At 55.6% G+C, this 17,210-nt stretch overlaps 1 protein-coding gene across 1 annotated transcript in view; it reads right to left on the bottom strand.

The window, feature by feature from the left end:
- Positions 1–449: 449 nt before the first annotated feature.
- The window catches only part of RADIL (Rap associating with DIL domain), a 61,839-nt gene continuing 45,078 nt past the window's right edge, over positions 450–17,210 (bottom strand). Inside the window, exons 8-14 of the mRNA XM_065412253.1 lie at positions 12,191–12,363; positions 11,021–11,171; positions 9,856–10,046; positions 6,710–7,133; positions 4,039–4,178; positions 1,914–2,053; positions 450–558 (exon numbers count right to left, since the gene is read on the bottom strand). Of these exons, the coding sequence (XP_065268325.1) occupies positions 450–558; positions 1,914–2,053; positions 4,039–4,178; positions 6,710–7,133; positions 9,856–10,046; positions 11,021–11,171; positions 12,191–12,363 (1,328 nt within the window). The remainder of the gene's footprint in view (positions 559–1,913; positions 2,054–4,038; positions 4,179–6,709; positions 7,134–9,855; positions 10,047–11,020; positions 11,172–12,190; positions 12,364–17,210) is intronic.

Genomic DNA, 17,210 nt, shown 5'->3' with positions numbered 1-17,210 from the left:
AATCAGGCAAGCTCATCTACCAGCCCTGCCGTGCCCACTGAGTGCAGAGGAATGGAATAGCTTGTTCCTAACCTCGGTGGAGCCCACGAGCACCCTGACTGCCTGGAACGGGATCTCCCCTCTGCCTAGAGGAGTGTGGGGTGGGCTATGCAAACCCCATGCTGAGGCTGGCAGGGGGAAGGACATCAGTGATACAGCTGTGAGCGGAAGGGGGTTTGGATTGTAAAGCCCCCTCCCCCACTCGCTCAGCAGTGCAGAGCAGAACAGAGACACCCAGCAGGCTGAAAAGCAAATGGAGAACAGTTCTTTAGTCCTGGAATGGTGCAATTTCAACTGGATCCTCCATGTTCCAGGCACAGTCTCTGCCCATCCCACCAGATTTCGTGTAGTTGGCCTTGGCGGCAGCTTCATTTGCAGGGGGCCATGGACAGGCCCTTGCAACATGAGCGTTAAGAGGACGATGATGAGCTGGAGCTGATTTTCTTGGCTATTTCCATGTCGGACTTGGCAACCAGAAACCGCAGCTTCTTCCCTCCGGACCGGATGAGCTCCACGGCACTGGAGAGACCAAACAGGAAGGGAGAGGTTAATGCCACGGCCCCACGCTCACTACCCAGCGTAGCGGCTGACCCACTGAGGATCCCGCTAGTCCGCTCTTGGGCTGGCAGTCCTGCAGGAGGCTCGCCCTCGGCACAGCAAGTGCTAGGCAGGCGTTCGAGACAAGGTCCCAAGAGCCAGGCTTTTGGGGTGCAGCTGCTTCACTGCGTTCCTCTGGGGAGCTGCTGTTGATGTTTACGTGGGGGGCGGGGGGCTTTAAAGTTCCTCATCTCCCGCACTTCTCTAACCTCCTCCAGCTCCCGAGCAATCAGGTTCTATCCCATCTCTCCCCCTTACGCTTGCTGGCCAGCTCACTTAGCTCTTTGTTCACAGCCAAGAAAGCCAGGAGGGGCTGAGGCTTTAATTGTCCTTGGGAAGCATTAAGTGAGTTTGGAGCCAGGCTGCAGCCAGCTGCTTGCCCTCCCGGTGACGAGGCTGCTCCTTGCTCCCATTACAAGTTACCGTCCCCCCCCCCCCCCCCCCCCGAGCTGGATCACTGCCTGATCCCAGGAGACACACACACAACATCTGCATGTTCGGTGCTACCAGCAGAGGTTGTTTCTCCTCTGGAATTGTTGTTAACCCCACGAGGGCCGCAGCCCGCACTGACCCCCACAGAGCAACGTCACTTATTAGAAACAAGCATTTCCTGCAATGCCCAGAGCTGTTCTAGTCAAAATAACATCCCCCTGTAGCCGAGACTCATGCTGGAGCTTTCTAAGGGCCAGGCCAATTGCAGAGGCTGCTGCTGCTTCCAACTGAATGGACCCTGGGCCACAGTTCAACGAAATGCCACTTGAGGGGTTATCTTGAAAGCGTCAGACCAACTGGCCTGGTGGTGGCCAGGGATGGAGTGTGTCCCGCTCTCGCAGGTGGAGTCCAGGGCAGGGAAATACATGCCCAGGCTGGCAGGAGAGCACTGATCTTTCACCAGACACACACTTTTTGCCATCAGTAGCTATCTGAAACTCCTGGCTCCCCTGCTCTCTCACAAACTTCCTTTGTTGATGCCACTTTGCTACCCACATGGTGGCTCTCCTGCCTTCCCTGTGGTACAGAACGCTCCCCTCTGTGTACTAAGCACCTGGCTACTAGCCCAGGCATCACCAGGAGCAACTAGGCGACTGTGAGCCTGCTCCGAGCAGGAGTTTTAAAATGCCTGCAGCTGCTGGAGAAGGGTGGAGCGCTGACTTTCTCCTGCGCCGTTGAGTACTGGGCCAAGTCTCCAGTAAGGCCAGGCCTGCTGTTTTGCAACATACATCACTGCCTTCAAAGCCTCCCACACCCCGGCTTTTTTTTTTTTTTTTTTTTTTTACCTCTGGTAATCTGCTCCGATCAGACTGGTGCCGTTAACAGCCAGGATGCGGTCTCCTATGGAGAGTCTGCCATCCGAGGCTGCAGGACTGTCCTGGATGAGGGTCCTGATGTAGATGCCAGGAGAGTTCAAAGGGGTGTGCTGTCAGCAATTAACAACAGTCAGTACCAGGGCAGTGGTGAGACAGGTTCTGCACAAGGCAAAGGGACACACAGCTTCTCGGACTCAACATCTCTGGGTCGGCAGTGTTGGGAGCCTTAGCGTCCACTGGTTATTAGCTGCTGCAGGCATTTAAAACTCCTGCTCAGAGCAGGCTTACAAGACACTGGGTGCAATCGTCAAAAGCAACTGAACGACTGACGTGCCACAGTCCCCTTTTTAAGTTGTTTTGGGAGGGGCTAAGGGCCCCTGACTTCCAATAAGCTTCCACGTGTCAGTCACTTTTGAAAATGGGACTTCGGCATTTCTGAAAATGGTCCTGCCCTGTGTGGGGTGGGTTTTGGTTGCTTTTTTAATCGCCTGTAGCAGCCCAGGCCCCAGCTACAGAAAGGTCCCCAATGTTGCTAATGCTGGTAAAGCTGAATCCATGTGAGCAAGGGTGAGGCGCTTGTAGAACATTTTCCAAGTGCAGATGACTTCACAAGAGAAAAGGCGAACACTAGTTGTGTGTGCATGAAATAGATTTTGCAGTCTATCCCCACCACCTACAGAGGGAGACCTCGGATCAGTGACTTCCCCCAGCTTATGCATTCCGACAGACTGAGAAGATGCCAAAGACGTGCCCTAGTTCCTTTGTACGCTCAGTGGGAGTCTCATGACCTGCTCCAAGAATTCTGCAGTACCAACAGGCCAAGCTTCTCCAAATGCCAGGGCAAGGCTGCCGCAGAGCTAGGAGGAAAAGGAGCTGGCTGAAATCCTGAGGGCCTGGCATCTACTGCTGCCTGTGGACCTCCTGGGGCTTCTAGTAGCAAGCTGGGTGTCTGAAGCCCTGGGCTACGGGTGTGCTCTCATCCAAGCAGAAAGCAGGGCAGCCCTCAGCCCTGTTTGTACCTCCAGGTGGACAGAGGAGACTGCTGGCCACGCTTCCCTTGTTTGTTTTAAATATGGGAGAAGAATCATCAACAAGCCAGGCAGGACAAAGCTCCCTCACTGAGTGCACATGGAATGCAATCAGAACTAGGGGGAAGGCCTTATTTTCTACAGACTAATGCACTGCTGAGAAAGCCCCCAGTTACAGTGACCCATTGCACTAAACCAGATTGCAACCCCGGGGGGGTCCCCAACACGGTGCCCGTGGGTGCGTCTAAGTGCGCTTGCGTACTGGCCAGCAGACGAGCATCCGCCGAAATGCCACCGACAAGCAGCAGCATCCAGAGGTGTCGCCGCCGAACATCAGCGGCATTTCGGCGGCGACACCTCTGGATGACGCTGCTTGTCGGCGGCATTTCGGCGGATGCTCGTCCGCCACCACGGTCCTCCGTGGCTCGTCGTCTGGCACCCGCCAGACAAAAAAGGTGGGGGACCACTGTCCTAGTGCATGAGAGCAGGGACGTTCCTGTGACTTTTCTGCTTGCACTCAGCACTGGCTATTCTGAGCGTGTGCCGTGAATGCAGGGCAGGACAAACCATTTCATTCCTACTCAGCAATGAGTTCTTGGAGGGTGCCCTCCACCTGGCCAGCATCCAGCCAGATTGTTTTTGACATTCACCTGTCACTTGCGACGGGGCAGGAAAGGCCTTCCTTAGTCTTGCAACCTTCTGCCGCAAAGGACTCTAGCAATAGCATTGGGCATATCTAATTGAATCTATTCTCTGCAGGCCTTGGGGCAGCTTTGATATAAGCATTACAGCTAGGTCTGAGCTAGCAGGTGTCTGAGATCTGATTCCTTACAGGGCCTTATTGGGATCCATCAGTATAACCTAAGAGATCATGGCACTTGCATTCACCCCAGAGATTAATCCAAGCAACCACTTGGTCAGATTTCATAGGAAAGGAAGCCGGGGCTAGCTATAGGGCATACACCTGGCATTAGCTTTACAGGTCACTTTTCATCTTCATATAATACATTCCCTGCAGCACGAGCCCAGGTCGAAATATTCTGCGAGGCCGAGCGGAATGTACTCACCAAGCCATCAATCAGGCCCATCCCCAGCCCAATGGGCCCTTTTTCCAACTCCACCACAAAGACGTAGCAGAAATCATCCGTGGCTGAGCTGCGACTGGAGGAAGCTGGCGTGGGATAGTCATAGGGCATCGGAGAGCATCCTGGGGCCAAAGAGATGGTGTTTCAGGGGACAGACAAATATTACTCACCCAACCCAGCCTGCTCCTCTCTGCACGGAGCTCCCCCTTTCCTGCCCCACCGGCAATCACAGCTGAACTAAGCAGTGTATCAGCCAGGCTCCCTGGAGTGCCTCTGTGCCTGACAGCAGCACATCTGGCGGGTGGGGGCCGGGGGGGCTCACTTCATTTGGGCTTTGCCAAACTGCCCATGCAGTGACACTCAGGGAGTGCAGCAGGCAGAGCCGGCGCTAGGCATAAGCAGACTAAGCAATTGCTTAGGGCCTTGAGCAACTCGAGGAGGTCTCGTATTAGTATGTGTGTGTGGGAGGGGGGGGGCAAAATATTCCTGCTTAGGGCCTGCAGTGGGCTAGCACCAGCCCTGACAGCCGGGGACAGACAGCAAAATGGCAGAAAATGCTCCCCGACGAGGGGCTCGGCCCAGAGAGGAGAGCCTAGTGGCTGCAGGATCCGTTAAACATCAGTCTAGAACGTCAGACATTGGGAAATAACGTGGACGAAGAGGCAGGGAGAGGGGAGAGGCAGGCTGGCTGGTGAAAGCACTCTGCCCTCTTCGCCCGGGCTGTCTGGAGAGCTCCAGAGCCCGGTGGCCTTAAAAGCCCAAAGGGGCCTCTCCAATTGTGGCCAAGTGTTGCCCTCACACTGATTCTTGGATAAGGTTTTAGGCCTTGGCTTGTGCTCATGCAAAGGCCCCTTGCCCAACCATGGCTGAATGTCTGCACATACAGAAACCGGGATGCACAAATCCCGAGGGCACAAAATGACACTTTGGGTTGCTACCCCTTTGCAAATCTGGCCCTAAACAGCTCTGCAGGATTTCAGGCATTAACGGGCAAGTTTTTCTCAGCGTCAGGAGAGTTCTCCGAATAAATGGTGGCACGAGAACAAGCAAAGGCCGTTCAATTCCTCCAGCACGTTGGATTTTGCAGAACTGAACATTTTTGGCTACGGCTTGGTAGGTGACACCATTGAAGGCTCAAGCTGGCCATGACTCCACTATGCATTCATGAATACGGCAGAGCCCAGTCAGCCAGGAGAGTCTGGCTTCCCCTCCTGGCCCCCATAGTGACCTTATAAAACACGCCTGGAGTGTTGCGTTCTCACATGGATACAGGCTGCTCCTGTGGCTCAGGGCTGGAATCCACCCAGCGCTCCGTGGTGCTTTGGCCCTAGCACACAGTCGGCCTGACATCTGGGTTCTATTTGCTGGCCTTTCATTTCCTCTCCTGGCTCACAGCTGGGGGGGAGGGACTGGGGTTTAAAAATAAACACATGGGCATAATCCCCCTGCCATTGGCCACGAGAAACGCAGCTGCCAATATGTGCCAAGTGTGGGATTTTCAACTAGGAGTGCCCCCCTGATGCCCAGGTGTCTCGCAAACACCTTCCTGCCTCTGTTCAGTTCCATCTACTGGACACTGGGTCACACCTTCAAACCAATTAACTGCTCCTTCTTCAGGAGGTGCAGTTGGATTTAGATGCCAAGCACCCACTGAGTCCCTGCAAACGTCTGAAATGGAAGCACGAGGCCTCTGCTTGCTCCTGGGAGCAAGGTAATAAAATCTTTCTTTTACGCTGAACCGAAGGATCCCGAAGGCACTTCACAGTCTGTGCACATGCAGCCACGGGCAGGCTGCAGGGCGGTAGCTCATTGGCTAATGGCAAAGGGCAGGAAGGAAGGGAAAGGGGGGCTTTGGCCAAAGGAGCCTGCTCTTACAGAAAGCACCAAAGGCTCTTCAGTGCCCCCACAGAGCAGCCAGGCCTTTGGGACGGAGCTCGGTGTAGCTAGCTTGGGACGATCAAGGTTAAGGTGACCTCGGCTGGGGCCAGGGCGTGCAGGTATTGCTCACCTGATGCTTCAGGCTAGATTGCGGCGCAGAGGTCACGCTGCTGGTGGTAATTGTGAATTTTCATGCAGTCTGTGACCCCTGCAGCCGCGGCTCCTCTGGGCCCCACTCCAGCCATTGCGACTCACAGGGTCGCAGTACAATTCTGGTTTGGCCGGCCGCCCCGCCAGAGGTGGAGACAGAGGGGCGGATGAGCCAAATCTGATTGGTGGTGCCACCAAGCACACGGGGTTTCTCTGACTGAAGCAGGGAGCTGGACCCAGCCCCGCGGGACAGAAGCTGCTGGTGTGGGGCTCACTCTCCAACCCCTCCCGCCCCTGGGCCGTGACCCTTCCGTGACAATGGTTTTTTTTTCCACATACCTTGGCTGTGAAATTGACTAACCATTTGCATGACAAAATCGTCGCCTTGCTGATGGTTAAGCCATGAAGCCTTCCCCTGTGGCAAGAAGCAAAGAGGCCAGGCCGTGGAGAACCAGTGGTGCTGGATTATGCTCTATCCTCCTGGTGCCATGCTTGCCTGACCCCAGTCTGTCCTCCTGGGGTGCAGACTTGTTGTGTTCCCTACAGGAAGCAGTTCCTAGGGGAACTGACAGAGCCTAACACGCGTGAGCTCTGGGGATTTGAGGGCAGGAAAGGTTCTCGGTACCTTCAGGGGTGGTGGCTTTGGTGCCATTGAGTCCATCCTTCCTGGGGTCCTGGATGACTTTCCCACAGCTGGTGCTCTGAGGGGATTCCGGGCTTCCAGGGTCAAAGTTCAGAGGCGTATTGGGAGGGGTCAGTAAGCAGGAGGGATCCACTGGCAACACGCTGGCCTTGGAGAGGGGGGTTTTCCCCAGGCTGCTGTGTGGTTGCAGATGCTTGAGTTTTTCTTGGAGCTGTGTCTCACTTGTGTAATAGTCTCTGGGGGATCTGCTCATATCTGTGGGGAGCGGAGGGCTCCCAGCAGCCTCTGCTTCAGCACAGCTTCCTGGGCGTCTGTAATCCGACTGGCCAAAGGAATTCCCTAGGGCTGGCAAGGTGAGTGCGTTCTCGGGCACCTCGGGGACGTTTTGGCTGGTGGGCACTTCTTTCTTTAAAGAGAGAAAAATACTGAGCATTAGCCTGGCCCCCTCTATCTAGGCTACCCCCACCTTGGTATCTGGCCTCCACTGGGGGCAGGGAGGTGAAGGAGTAACTCGGGAGTATTTGGCACTTCTGCCAAAGAGCTTGAACATGGGGCAAATGTGCAGCAGTGTGACCCCTCCTGGGGGCTGGGGCAGTGCTGTTAGCCCCATTAGTCAGCACGGGGAAGCAAAGCCCAGAGAGGGGAAATGACCTGGGCAGAGACCCCAAAGTTTCTGAGTCCCCATCTCCTGTCCTGACCACAGCATGCCCCGCCCACAGGTAAAGACAGCCTGTCTATGGTCGCACCGCAGGGGAACTTTACACACCTTCGCTAATTAACAGTAACCCCACAAATGCCTGCGTGTGGATAGGAGAGCGGGCCAGGCTGCTTACACCCCTTGGAGGGGGAGGGGCATTCCCTGGAGCCCAGAGCCACCCCGTACTCCCCACTTCTACGGGGGCGAGACAGGAAGGGCACAGATGAGGGAAAGGCCGCATTGCAAACTGGAACTTCCCTCCCCCTCCTTGCTAACAGTGTACTTTCTCTGCACCTCCCCTCCCTCCTCCAGGCAAGGGGATTAGCGGTGCTAATCCCGCCCAGCAGCGGGCAGGTTCCTCTCCTTTGAGATATCAGCTCACTAGGGCTTCCCAGCCTCTGCAGCCCACAAGGCAGCCACAGCTCCAGTAAACTCCCAAAGGCGCACAGCCCGTGAAGTCTGGCGGTCGCAGAAGGTCACAGGGCCTGCAGAACTGGGGCCGTGGTTAGAATATCCCAGCCACGCACTAACGCAGGCTTCCTCCTGGGCTTGGCCTGTGAAGAGAGGGTCTCCCCCCCTTCCGCTCTTCATGGTCAGGCTCTAGGGCCCAACAGCCACCTGGCAAATAATGCAGCAGGGCAGCAGAGGGCTCCTTTACCCTGGTACAGTCAGCATGCGCTTCCCTCCCAAAGCAGACGCCGGTGGGAGATTAGGCTAAATACCTCAGGAAGAACTGCAGCAGACATGGCAGACACAAACCCATGGCAGGGCAGCTGCAGGGAACCAGAGCTCCACCCTGGTCACGGGCACTGAGTTTGCTGATGCGTGCTCTAGCCCAGAGGGGTCTCAACCCTTTTTTGTTCTAAGGCCCCCACAGCATGCAATAAAAACTCCACGACCCACCTGGGCCACAACTGCTTTTCTGCATACAAAAGCCAGGGCTGGCATTAGGGGGTAGCAAGCAGCCCCATGCCACAGGGGCCCCCACAAAGCTGCATTGCTCAGCCTTCAGCTTCAGCCCCGGGTGGTGGGGCTTCTGCTTTCTGCCCTGGGCCCCAGCGAGTCTAATTCTGGCCCTGCTTGGCGGACCCCCTGAAACCTGCTCGGGGCCCCTAAGGGGGCCCCAGGCCCCTCGCTGAGAACCACTGTTCTAGTCATTGGCGAATGCACAGCGCAGGCTGCTGGGAAGTACAATTCCCAGCAGGGCCAGCGGTGGGGGATGGGAGAAACCTGTGAAATTCTCCATTCCAATGTAGCACATTCACATCCTACAGGAAAGGAAAGCAGCACAGAGAGATTCACCTGGTGTATCTTCTGGCTGAATCTTCCCTGGATTTCATTGCACCTCCCTCTAGTGGTCACATCTTGCCTAATGCTCCTGGATACCAGCACCTCCCTCTAACTCGTCAATTATATGAAAACGGTGCCACTTGCCCCAATAAAGTCTAAGCTAAATGGACTGGACTAACGAGTCCCGGGGAGCGGCAGAGGCCAATGTGGCAATGTCAGCCACTGCCCAGGAAACCTAGAGAGAGAGCAGGGGCATGTTTGCTGGGCTCATCTACAGCAAGCCGTGATGGGAATATGGAAAGTGTGAATCAGTAACTCCTGGCTAATAGGATAAAAGCGAAGGGAGCAGCAAGGAGCGGCGTGGATCGAAGCGGAGGGAATGGGGGGGGCGGCGTGGATCAAAGCGGAGGGAGCAGCGGGGAGCGGCGTGGATCAAAGCGGAGGGAACAGCAGGGAGCAGCATGGATCGAAGCGGAGGGAACGGGGGCGGCGTGGATCAAAGCAGCGGGAGCAGCAGGGGCCGGCGTGGATCGAAGTGGAGGGAGCAGCGGGGGCCGGCGTGGATCGAAGCGGAGGGAGCAGCAGGGGCCAGCGTGGATCGAAGCAGAGGGAGCAGCGCGAAGCGGAGGGAGCAGCAGGGGCGGCGTGGATCGAAGCGGAGGGAGCAGCGCAAAGCAGAAGGAGCGGCAGGGGCGGCGTGGATCGAAGCGGAGGGAGCAGCAGGGGCGGCATGGATCGAAGCGGAGGGAGCAGCAGGGGCCAGCATGGATCGAAGCGGAGGGAGCAGCAGGGGCGGCGTGGATCAAAGCAGAGGGAGCAGCAGGGGCCAGCATGGATCGAAGCGGAGGGAGCAGCGCGAAGCAGAGGGAGCGGCAGGGGCGGCGTGGATCGAAGCGGAGGGAGCAGCAGGGACCAGCATGGATCGAAGCGGAGGGAGCAGCGCGAAGCAGAGGGCGCGGCAGGGGCGGCGTGGATCGAAGCGGAGGGAGCAGCTGGGGGCAGTATGGTCTGGCAGGTAGAGCATGGGACTCAGAGGTGAAGGTGAGATCGTGGCAGATCTGTGCAGGATGGCTGGGGATCTATGATGTCCCTCAGAGAGGGCTGGCAGGGACAATGCTCTCCCTTGGTCAGTGATTGCTACCTTCAGGGGCTCAGACTCTGGCAAGTCACTTGCGTGGGGGCTCTTGCTCCGCAGACTCCACAGGAAGTGACGGATGTACAGGAGATGCCGGTACACATTATCGTCCAGCGTCTCCACCTCCAAGTCCACCTTAAATCCTCCACTTGGCAGGACGATGGGCGGGTGGTTATCAAAGGACTCCAGCACTTCGTCTGCAAAACACAGCGGGAAGCTGGTGCTGATATGTGACTCACCTGAGCCCCAGGCCTGCTCCCGGACTGTGGAGCCATTGCTCTTCCCCAGGTCCTGCAAGCCAAGTCTTTGCATCCAGCATCCTCTAGGTCACAACCCCACACAACTGGCCTCCAGAGGGCGCTAGGTAATGCCTTCGCTCTGCTTAGCTCCCCTGGGTCATGCCCCTTGCTTGTTCCAAACTCTCAAATGGGTTGTTCAGAACCTTTATCCCCTTCCCTCCCTGTGTCATTTAGAAAAGGGCTCCGCAGCTTCTCAGATCCACCGCTCTGGGCTCTATCCCCCCCAAGTCCCTGTAACTATTGCTAGAAGAGCCGGAATCCAGTCTCTTGCACTCCTTGATCGGTTTCCACCCACTTCACCGTGTCCTGATCTCTCTCTTCTCCAGTAGCCAAGATCATGCTGCTGGGCCCTGGGGCGGGGAAAAGTGCTGAGTCTTCCCACACTTTAGCCCCTCCCATGTCACAGCCCAGTATGTCTGGGTACATGCTAGTGGAGGAAGGATGGTCTAGTGGTTAGGGTGCCAGCCTGGGACTTCAGAGAGCTGGGTGCAATGCCCTGCTCCACTGCTTGTCCCAGGTGAGTCAAAGTCACTCTGAGCCTTGTCTGGTCAATGTGGGTGAGTACTGTCAGAACGTTAAAGCCTGCAAGGTGCTCGGCTCTATGGTAAGGCGGGGATATAAATACCATAGCTAATGGCATTGATAGCACGGGGAACAGCCAACATTCACCCACCGGGCGAGTCACGTGTCCCCTGTATCTGTCGGGGAAGACTGTGATTCCACCCCATTGTTAGCTCCCCCACCCATGGCCTGGCATACACAGAAGTGCATCGGAGTGGCTCAACCCAGAGTCAGGACACCCCAAGTGCTACTGAGGGCACAGATCACACCCCTATCAGTGCAACGCAGCCGCCCCAGCGCTGTGCGCTCACCTGTCCTGAAGGCTGCAGGGCTGTCCTCCTGCCAGAGCTGCCAGGCCGCGACACACCCCACATCGGACGCTGCCTGGTACTGAGTCAGGATGTGATGGAGCTGAGCAGGACTCAGGGTGGGGAACTCGGCTCTCAGCAATGGCCAGGTCATCTGAGCAAGCAAGAGAGAGCTGGGGTGAAGGCCTCAGGACGGCGCACAGGGAAGATGGCAGGGAGTGAAGCAGTCTGATCAACGGGGAATGAGCTCAGCATGGCTCTTCAGCAAGTGAGCGGCATGCTAAGGGGTCTAGAGAGCCCAGGAGTGAAGGCACAGCGGCAGGGCACCACTGATGCTCAGCTGGGCATTTGCGTCGCTGCTACTTCCAATACGTGAGCTGCCTACTGAAGCCAAGGACAGGATGTAAGACACAGAAAGCCTGAAATGCTACCTGCTTCCATCAGTCAGCCTCATGCTGCTGCTTCCTACCAAAATGGGCACAGATGTTGGTCGAGAGGATGTGCCCCCAAGGTTTGGCTTTGGAAAATAGCCTGGATATTTTAAGCAAATACATTCCCGTAAATCGGCCCCTTAGTCCCCATATGCCAAGCTGGCTGTCCCAGTTCGGCATGCAGAGCCAGTAGGCATGGGCATGCTCTGGGGCAGCGTTTGAAAGCCTGGCCCGAGAGCGACATCACATTCTGAGGGATGGATCAGATTCACCCAGCACACAAAACGGACCCGAGTCTCTGGGATTTCGTGTGTCTGATGGAACCCTGCCTTCCACTCCTACCTCAGGGATCTTCCATCTTGGCCCAGTGTCGGGGAAATGGCATTGATTCCCCCACACCCTCTGCTCTGATGGGCAGGCCTTTGATGTCCCATGATGCTTCTAACGGGAAAAGGGAGGGAAGCTGCATACGAAAGAGACTGTGCTCCTTCGGGCTCCCTGCCTTGGGGAGATGACCCCTCAGTTAGCGTGGGGAGCCCCGGCTTGGGGAGCCCCATCTAATAACTGGCCCTCCCAAACGTCCCCATCCATGATGCTCACAAGAGTCTCCTGCCACTTGCAGGCCCAGACCCTCCAAGGGATCTGATTGGATTCAATGGGATTTAGGTGGCTACAGGCCTTTGAGGGTCTGGTCCCCAAAGGCCATCCATACCCTGGGCCAAGAAGCCCATGCACGTCTCACCTGCGCCAGCTGGGAGCTCGGCATGGCCAGCAGGTGAGCCACGCTGGAGAGCTTGCTGAAGAACTGCTCGGCCAGGTGCCCGAAGCCCACGCCCCGCATCCACTCCAGGAGGAGCCGCAGGCTGGCGCGGATCCTCACTCCTTTCAACCAGTGGAAGCAGCCCAAGGCGGAGCCTGTGGACAGGGCGGGGAAGAGAGAATGAACAGCCACACACAGCGCTGCTTTAACTTGACTTGCAGTAGGCGCCTGGCCCCACCACAATACAGACAGCTACAGGCTTGAGAAGACACCTGCCGACCCCACTCCCTGGCACAGATACAGCATGAAGGCAATCGGCTGTCAGGGTCAAAGATTGCTCTGTCCAGCCCACCAACAGGCTGAGCCAAGGAGAAGTCAGCCAGCCCAGTCACTTGGCTGGCAGAAAGCAGCCCCCTCCAGCCAGAGCCTGCATATTGGGTGCTACAGTGCCTGACTTCACCTAGCTGCACACGCTCACCCTGCTCTGACAGACGCCAGCACGTACTGGGCACAGCAAAACGTTGGCCACAAGAAGTGAGATTCCATCTGCTCTGTGTGGACACTAGAGACCCCAGGGCATCCTTCGTAAGTGCCTTAGCCAGAGTGCCTTGGTGCCCCCATAGTGTTGTACAGGGTGCTATGTGGAGGTTAGCTGCCAGCCTTCTCCCCAGAGGTGGCTGCATTTCAGTTGTGCTGTGTGTAACATTTCTGAAGCGGCTGGGCATCCTGCCGCACGCCAGGGGCTAGCTGCATACAGCACATTTCAGATGGATACAGATAAATGTCCAGTTGTAGAAGTCTCCTACGAGCAAAACCTGGGGCTGTGGTGAAGGGAGGAAACACTTTTTTCAAGCTACCATTTAAACAAACTTCTCCTAATCTGCAGCCTCTGCCTTCCCCAGCCACAGAGTCTCTGCAGAGCACCCAGGAGGCTATCCCAGAGCTCCTGTATTGTCCACGAGGAGGACTCCACCTCCACATGCTCCTGCATCCAGAAACCGATTCACCCACTTGGACTGTGCACGGCAGGCAGCTCTCCACACAGCCCGTGTCCTCGTCTCCCCACGCAGTGCGGGCACGGGGGATGTCTCCGCGTCAGCCATCGGATAATGACTGACCTGAGCTTGCTGTCAGCCAGACGCCTCATCTCCCCAGACTTTCCTTAGCTGCACCCAGGTAAAGCCAGGCCACAGAACTGGGGCAGCAGAAACGGCAGTGGCTGACCCTGGGGTTTTATTGCGAGAGATGCACAATGTCAGTGCTCAGATCCAGTTTCTAATGAAGGCTGGGCTCTTCCGCCTTCCCCCCATGATCCCGCATGGGGGTGACCCAGCACTTCCCTTCCCCCGGGGATCTGGGGCCCTGAGGCCAGGCCCAGCTCCGAGAACACAAGAGCATGGCACACAGCATGGCCCCGGCGAGGAGCCAGCTGTCCCAGGGGACAGCAGGATTTCACACTCAAATCTGCTCTAATCAGCTCCCACGTGCAGGAAATCAACTCCGGAGACCAACATTTGAAAGCTAATGCTGTCCTTGATAGGCAGCTAGCCAAGCCTCAGCCTGTGGACCCATGGAAATGGGGTGGGGGGGAGAGGAGCTGGTGCGCCGGTTAAAAGGAAGAACCAACAGCGGCAGGAGACTCTGATCCAACAGGGCTGGGCTGCTCCAGCATCCACCACCCTCCACACTAGGAGCTACTGAGCCCCCTCCCGCACGCCCCGAACTGTGATCCAGAATCTGACCCTCCCCTCACATCTCTGCCCCGACACCAGATTTGAGCCCTGCAGGCTGGGAGGAAGTTTGATCTGGGTGTAGAGCCCATTTCTGCTGTAGGTGTTGGGCCTGATCCTGTACCAGAGGGTCCATAGCCACTTTGCCAGGGACTTCACTGGGAGCAGGATGGGGCCCATGCTGATTAAACCAGAGAGACGCCATGCTATAGCAGAGGGCTCTAGTTTGTTGGACCTAGGGCTAATTTAGCCTTATCAAGGTCCTAATTCTATCACCTCACTGGACCGTGTGCCCTATACTGCAACCCCGCTGCATGGACACAAAACTAACTGCTCTTCCAGCGATGCCGAAGGCTGCATGGAAAACATAACTCTGGTGGACAGACCTCAGACTCGGGGCTCACCATTCACTGTTCTAGCGCGAAAGGTTCCGTGCGCATCCTGCAGCAAACCACCTCGCGCAGGACCCACACGCTGGGCCCTGCCAGCCTCACTAGCGGGTGAGATTCAGAAATGCCAAGGCCAGAAGGGACCACTGTGCTCATATAGCCTGACCTCCTGCATGATGACAGGATAGCTCAGTGGTTTGAGCATTGGCCTGCTAAACCCAGGATTGTAAATTCAATCCTTGAAGCGGCCATTTGGGGATTGGTCCTGCTTTGAGCAGGGGGTTGGACTAGATGACCTCCTGAGGTCCCTTCCAACCCTGATAGTCTATGATAACACAGCCAGGGAACATCCCTAAAATAATTCCTAGAGCAGGTCTGTTAGAAAAACATCCCATCTGGATTTTAAAATCGACCCTGAGTAAATTGTTCCAGTGGTTAGTTACCGTCACTGTCAAAAATTTGCAACTTATTTCTAGTCAGAATTTGTCTAGCTTCACTGTCCAGCCGTTGGATTGTGTTAGACCTTTCTCTGCCAGACTGAAGAGCCCGCTCTTAAATATTTGTTCCCCGGGCAGATTTGTGAGCAAGTCACCTCTTAACCTTCTCTTTGTTAAGCTAAATAGATTGAGCGCTTGATAGGCAGCACTATAAGGCAGGTTTTTTTAATCCATTAATCATTCTAGTGGCTTTCTTCTGACCCCTCTTCAATTTATCAACATCCTTCTTGAATCATGGGCACAAGAACTGGACACAGTATTCTAGTAGCGATCACACCAAACATGGGTGCTGACTCCGTGGGTGCTGCGGGGCTGGAGCACCCACGGGAAAAATTAGTGGGTGCTCCACACCCACCGGCAGCCAAGCTCCCCCTGTCCCCGCCTCGCCTCCTCCCGCTCTCCCCCTCCCGAGCGCTCCGCGTCCCCACTACTCTCCCTCTCTCCCAGCGCTTCCCGGCCGCCGCCTAACAGCTGTTTGGCAGCGCTTAGGACTTTTCAGGAGGGAGGGGGAGGAGCGGGGACGCGGTGCACCCGGGGGAGGAGTTGGAGAAGAGGCGGGGCAGGGGCGGGGACTTGGGGGAAGGGGGTGGAATTGGGGCGGGGCGAGGGTGGGGCAGGGGCCATGGGAGAGGGGATCGAGGACCCACGGGGCAGAGGGGAAGTTGGCGCCTATGATGCCAAATACAGAAATAAAATAACTTCTCTACTTCTACTCGAGAGTTCCCTGTTTATGCATCCCAGGGTCACCGTTAGCCTTTTGGCCACAGTGTCAGAGTGGGAGCTTGTGTTCAGCTGATTATCCCCTACAACCCCTAATCTGTTTCAGTCACTGCTTCCTGTAAGTATGGCCAACATGCTTTGTTCCTAGATGTAGACATTTACATTTATGCCCAGTTCACCAAGCAATCTAGATCACTCTGTATCGGTGACCACTCCCTCAATTTTTGTGTCATCTATAAATCTTATCAGTGATTTATGATTTCCTCCAGGCGACTGATAAAAATGTTAAATAGCGCAGGGCCAAGAACCGATCCCTGCAGGACCCCACTGGAAACACACTCACTTGATGATGATTCCCTGTTTACCATTACATTTTGAGATCTATCAGTTAGTCAGTTTTTAATCCATTTGATGTGTGCCGTGGTAATTTTATATTGTTGTTATTTTTGGGTCGCTACGGAGCTCCCTTGCCTTAGCCCAGCTCAGAGAGGCTTTTATTATCTGTGTTGTGGTGGCACCTGGGGCCGCAATCTTAGACCAGGCGTTACTTGCCATCCTAGGCACTGCCCCAAGCAGCTTGCAGTTAGCGTGGGTTTGGTTGCAGGTCCAGTCCAATACTGGATGGGGGATGGTTTTCTGTCTGCAGGTCTGATGCATCCAAGAGTCTATGAAAACAGCAGCTCTCGGGAAATCCCCACCATTCAAACTGGCAAAAAAGTCTTAAAAGTTGGATAAAACCTTGCAAGATAAGTTACTTGCATGGCATTTAATGGGATAGCTCAGTGGTTTGAGCATTAGCCTGCTAAACCCAAGGTTGTGAGTTCAATCCTTGAGGGGGCTATTTAGGGAACTGGGGTAAAAACCTGTCTGGGGATTGGCCCTGCTTTGAGCAGAGGGTTGGACTAGATGACCTCCTGAGGTCCCTTCCAACCCTGATATTCTATGACTTAACTACGTGTCTCGCAGAACAGGTATAGGAACACTGGCATGCTTAAAGTTAAGCAAGTCCTTTGGTGAATCAGGGCCAAATGGAGGAGTCCAAGCTCCAGAACTGACACCCTGGTACCTTCTAAAGTTACCTTATATTTGAAACAACAACAATGACAAAGCTCTAAATCCAGGGGCAGTCATGGCTGTGGCTCAACAACATACTCGCTGGCACTGCGAAGGGACGGACAGCCCACACTGGAGCACACAGTTTCCCTTCCCCTTTTTGTTCTTGCTTAGTGGACCATCAGACAGGGCGGAGGGAGCAGCGCTGGCAGAGCCTGCGGCTCACCACAGAGACTCTGTTTTTAAGTGGGGTGGAGCTGGGCAGGAAGAGGGACAGAGGCCTGACAGGGCTGAGTGGCAAAATTAGGTTAATTCTTTAAGCACCCAACTCCTATTAACTCATATGGTATTAGCTGCAATACACCTGTCGGTAAGGAGGTGCTGCTGGAGTTTATACAGGTATCACATGCTCTGTAGTTCAACTGGAATTCTGCGGTAATTAGGATTAATTAATGAGCAGATTTTCGCCTCAATTAAGAAGCAGGATGCAATGTTTTATTATGCATAGCAATCAGGCAGTGCTGGGGAACAAACTCCACTAACAGCCTATGGCCTGTCCTCCGCTCGGCGTCAAAATGGCAGACCTTATCCCAACCCCAGCGCAAGCGATTAG

Source organism: Emys orbicularis, chromosome 10 (genome assembly GCF_028017835.1).
Source record: "Emys orbicularis isolate rEmyOrb1 chromosome 10, rEmyOrb1.hap1, whole genome shotgun sequence".
NCBI lineage: Eukaryota > Metazoa > Chordata > Testudines > Emydidae > Emys > Emys orbicularis.
The sequence above is the reverse complement of the archived record's forward strand: the minus strand, read 5'-3'. Positions and strand labels throughout refer to the sequence as shown.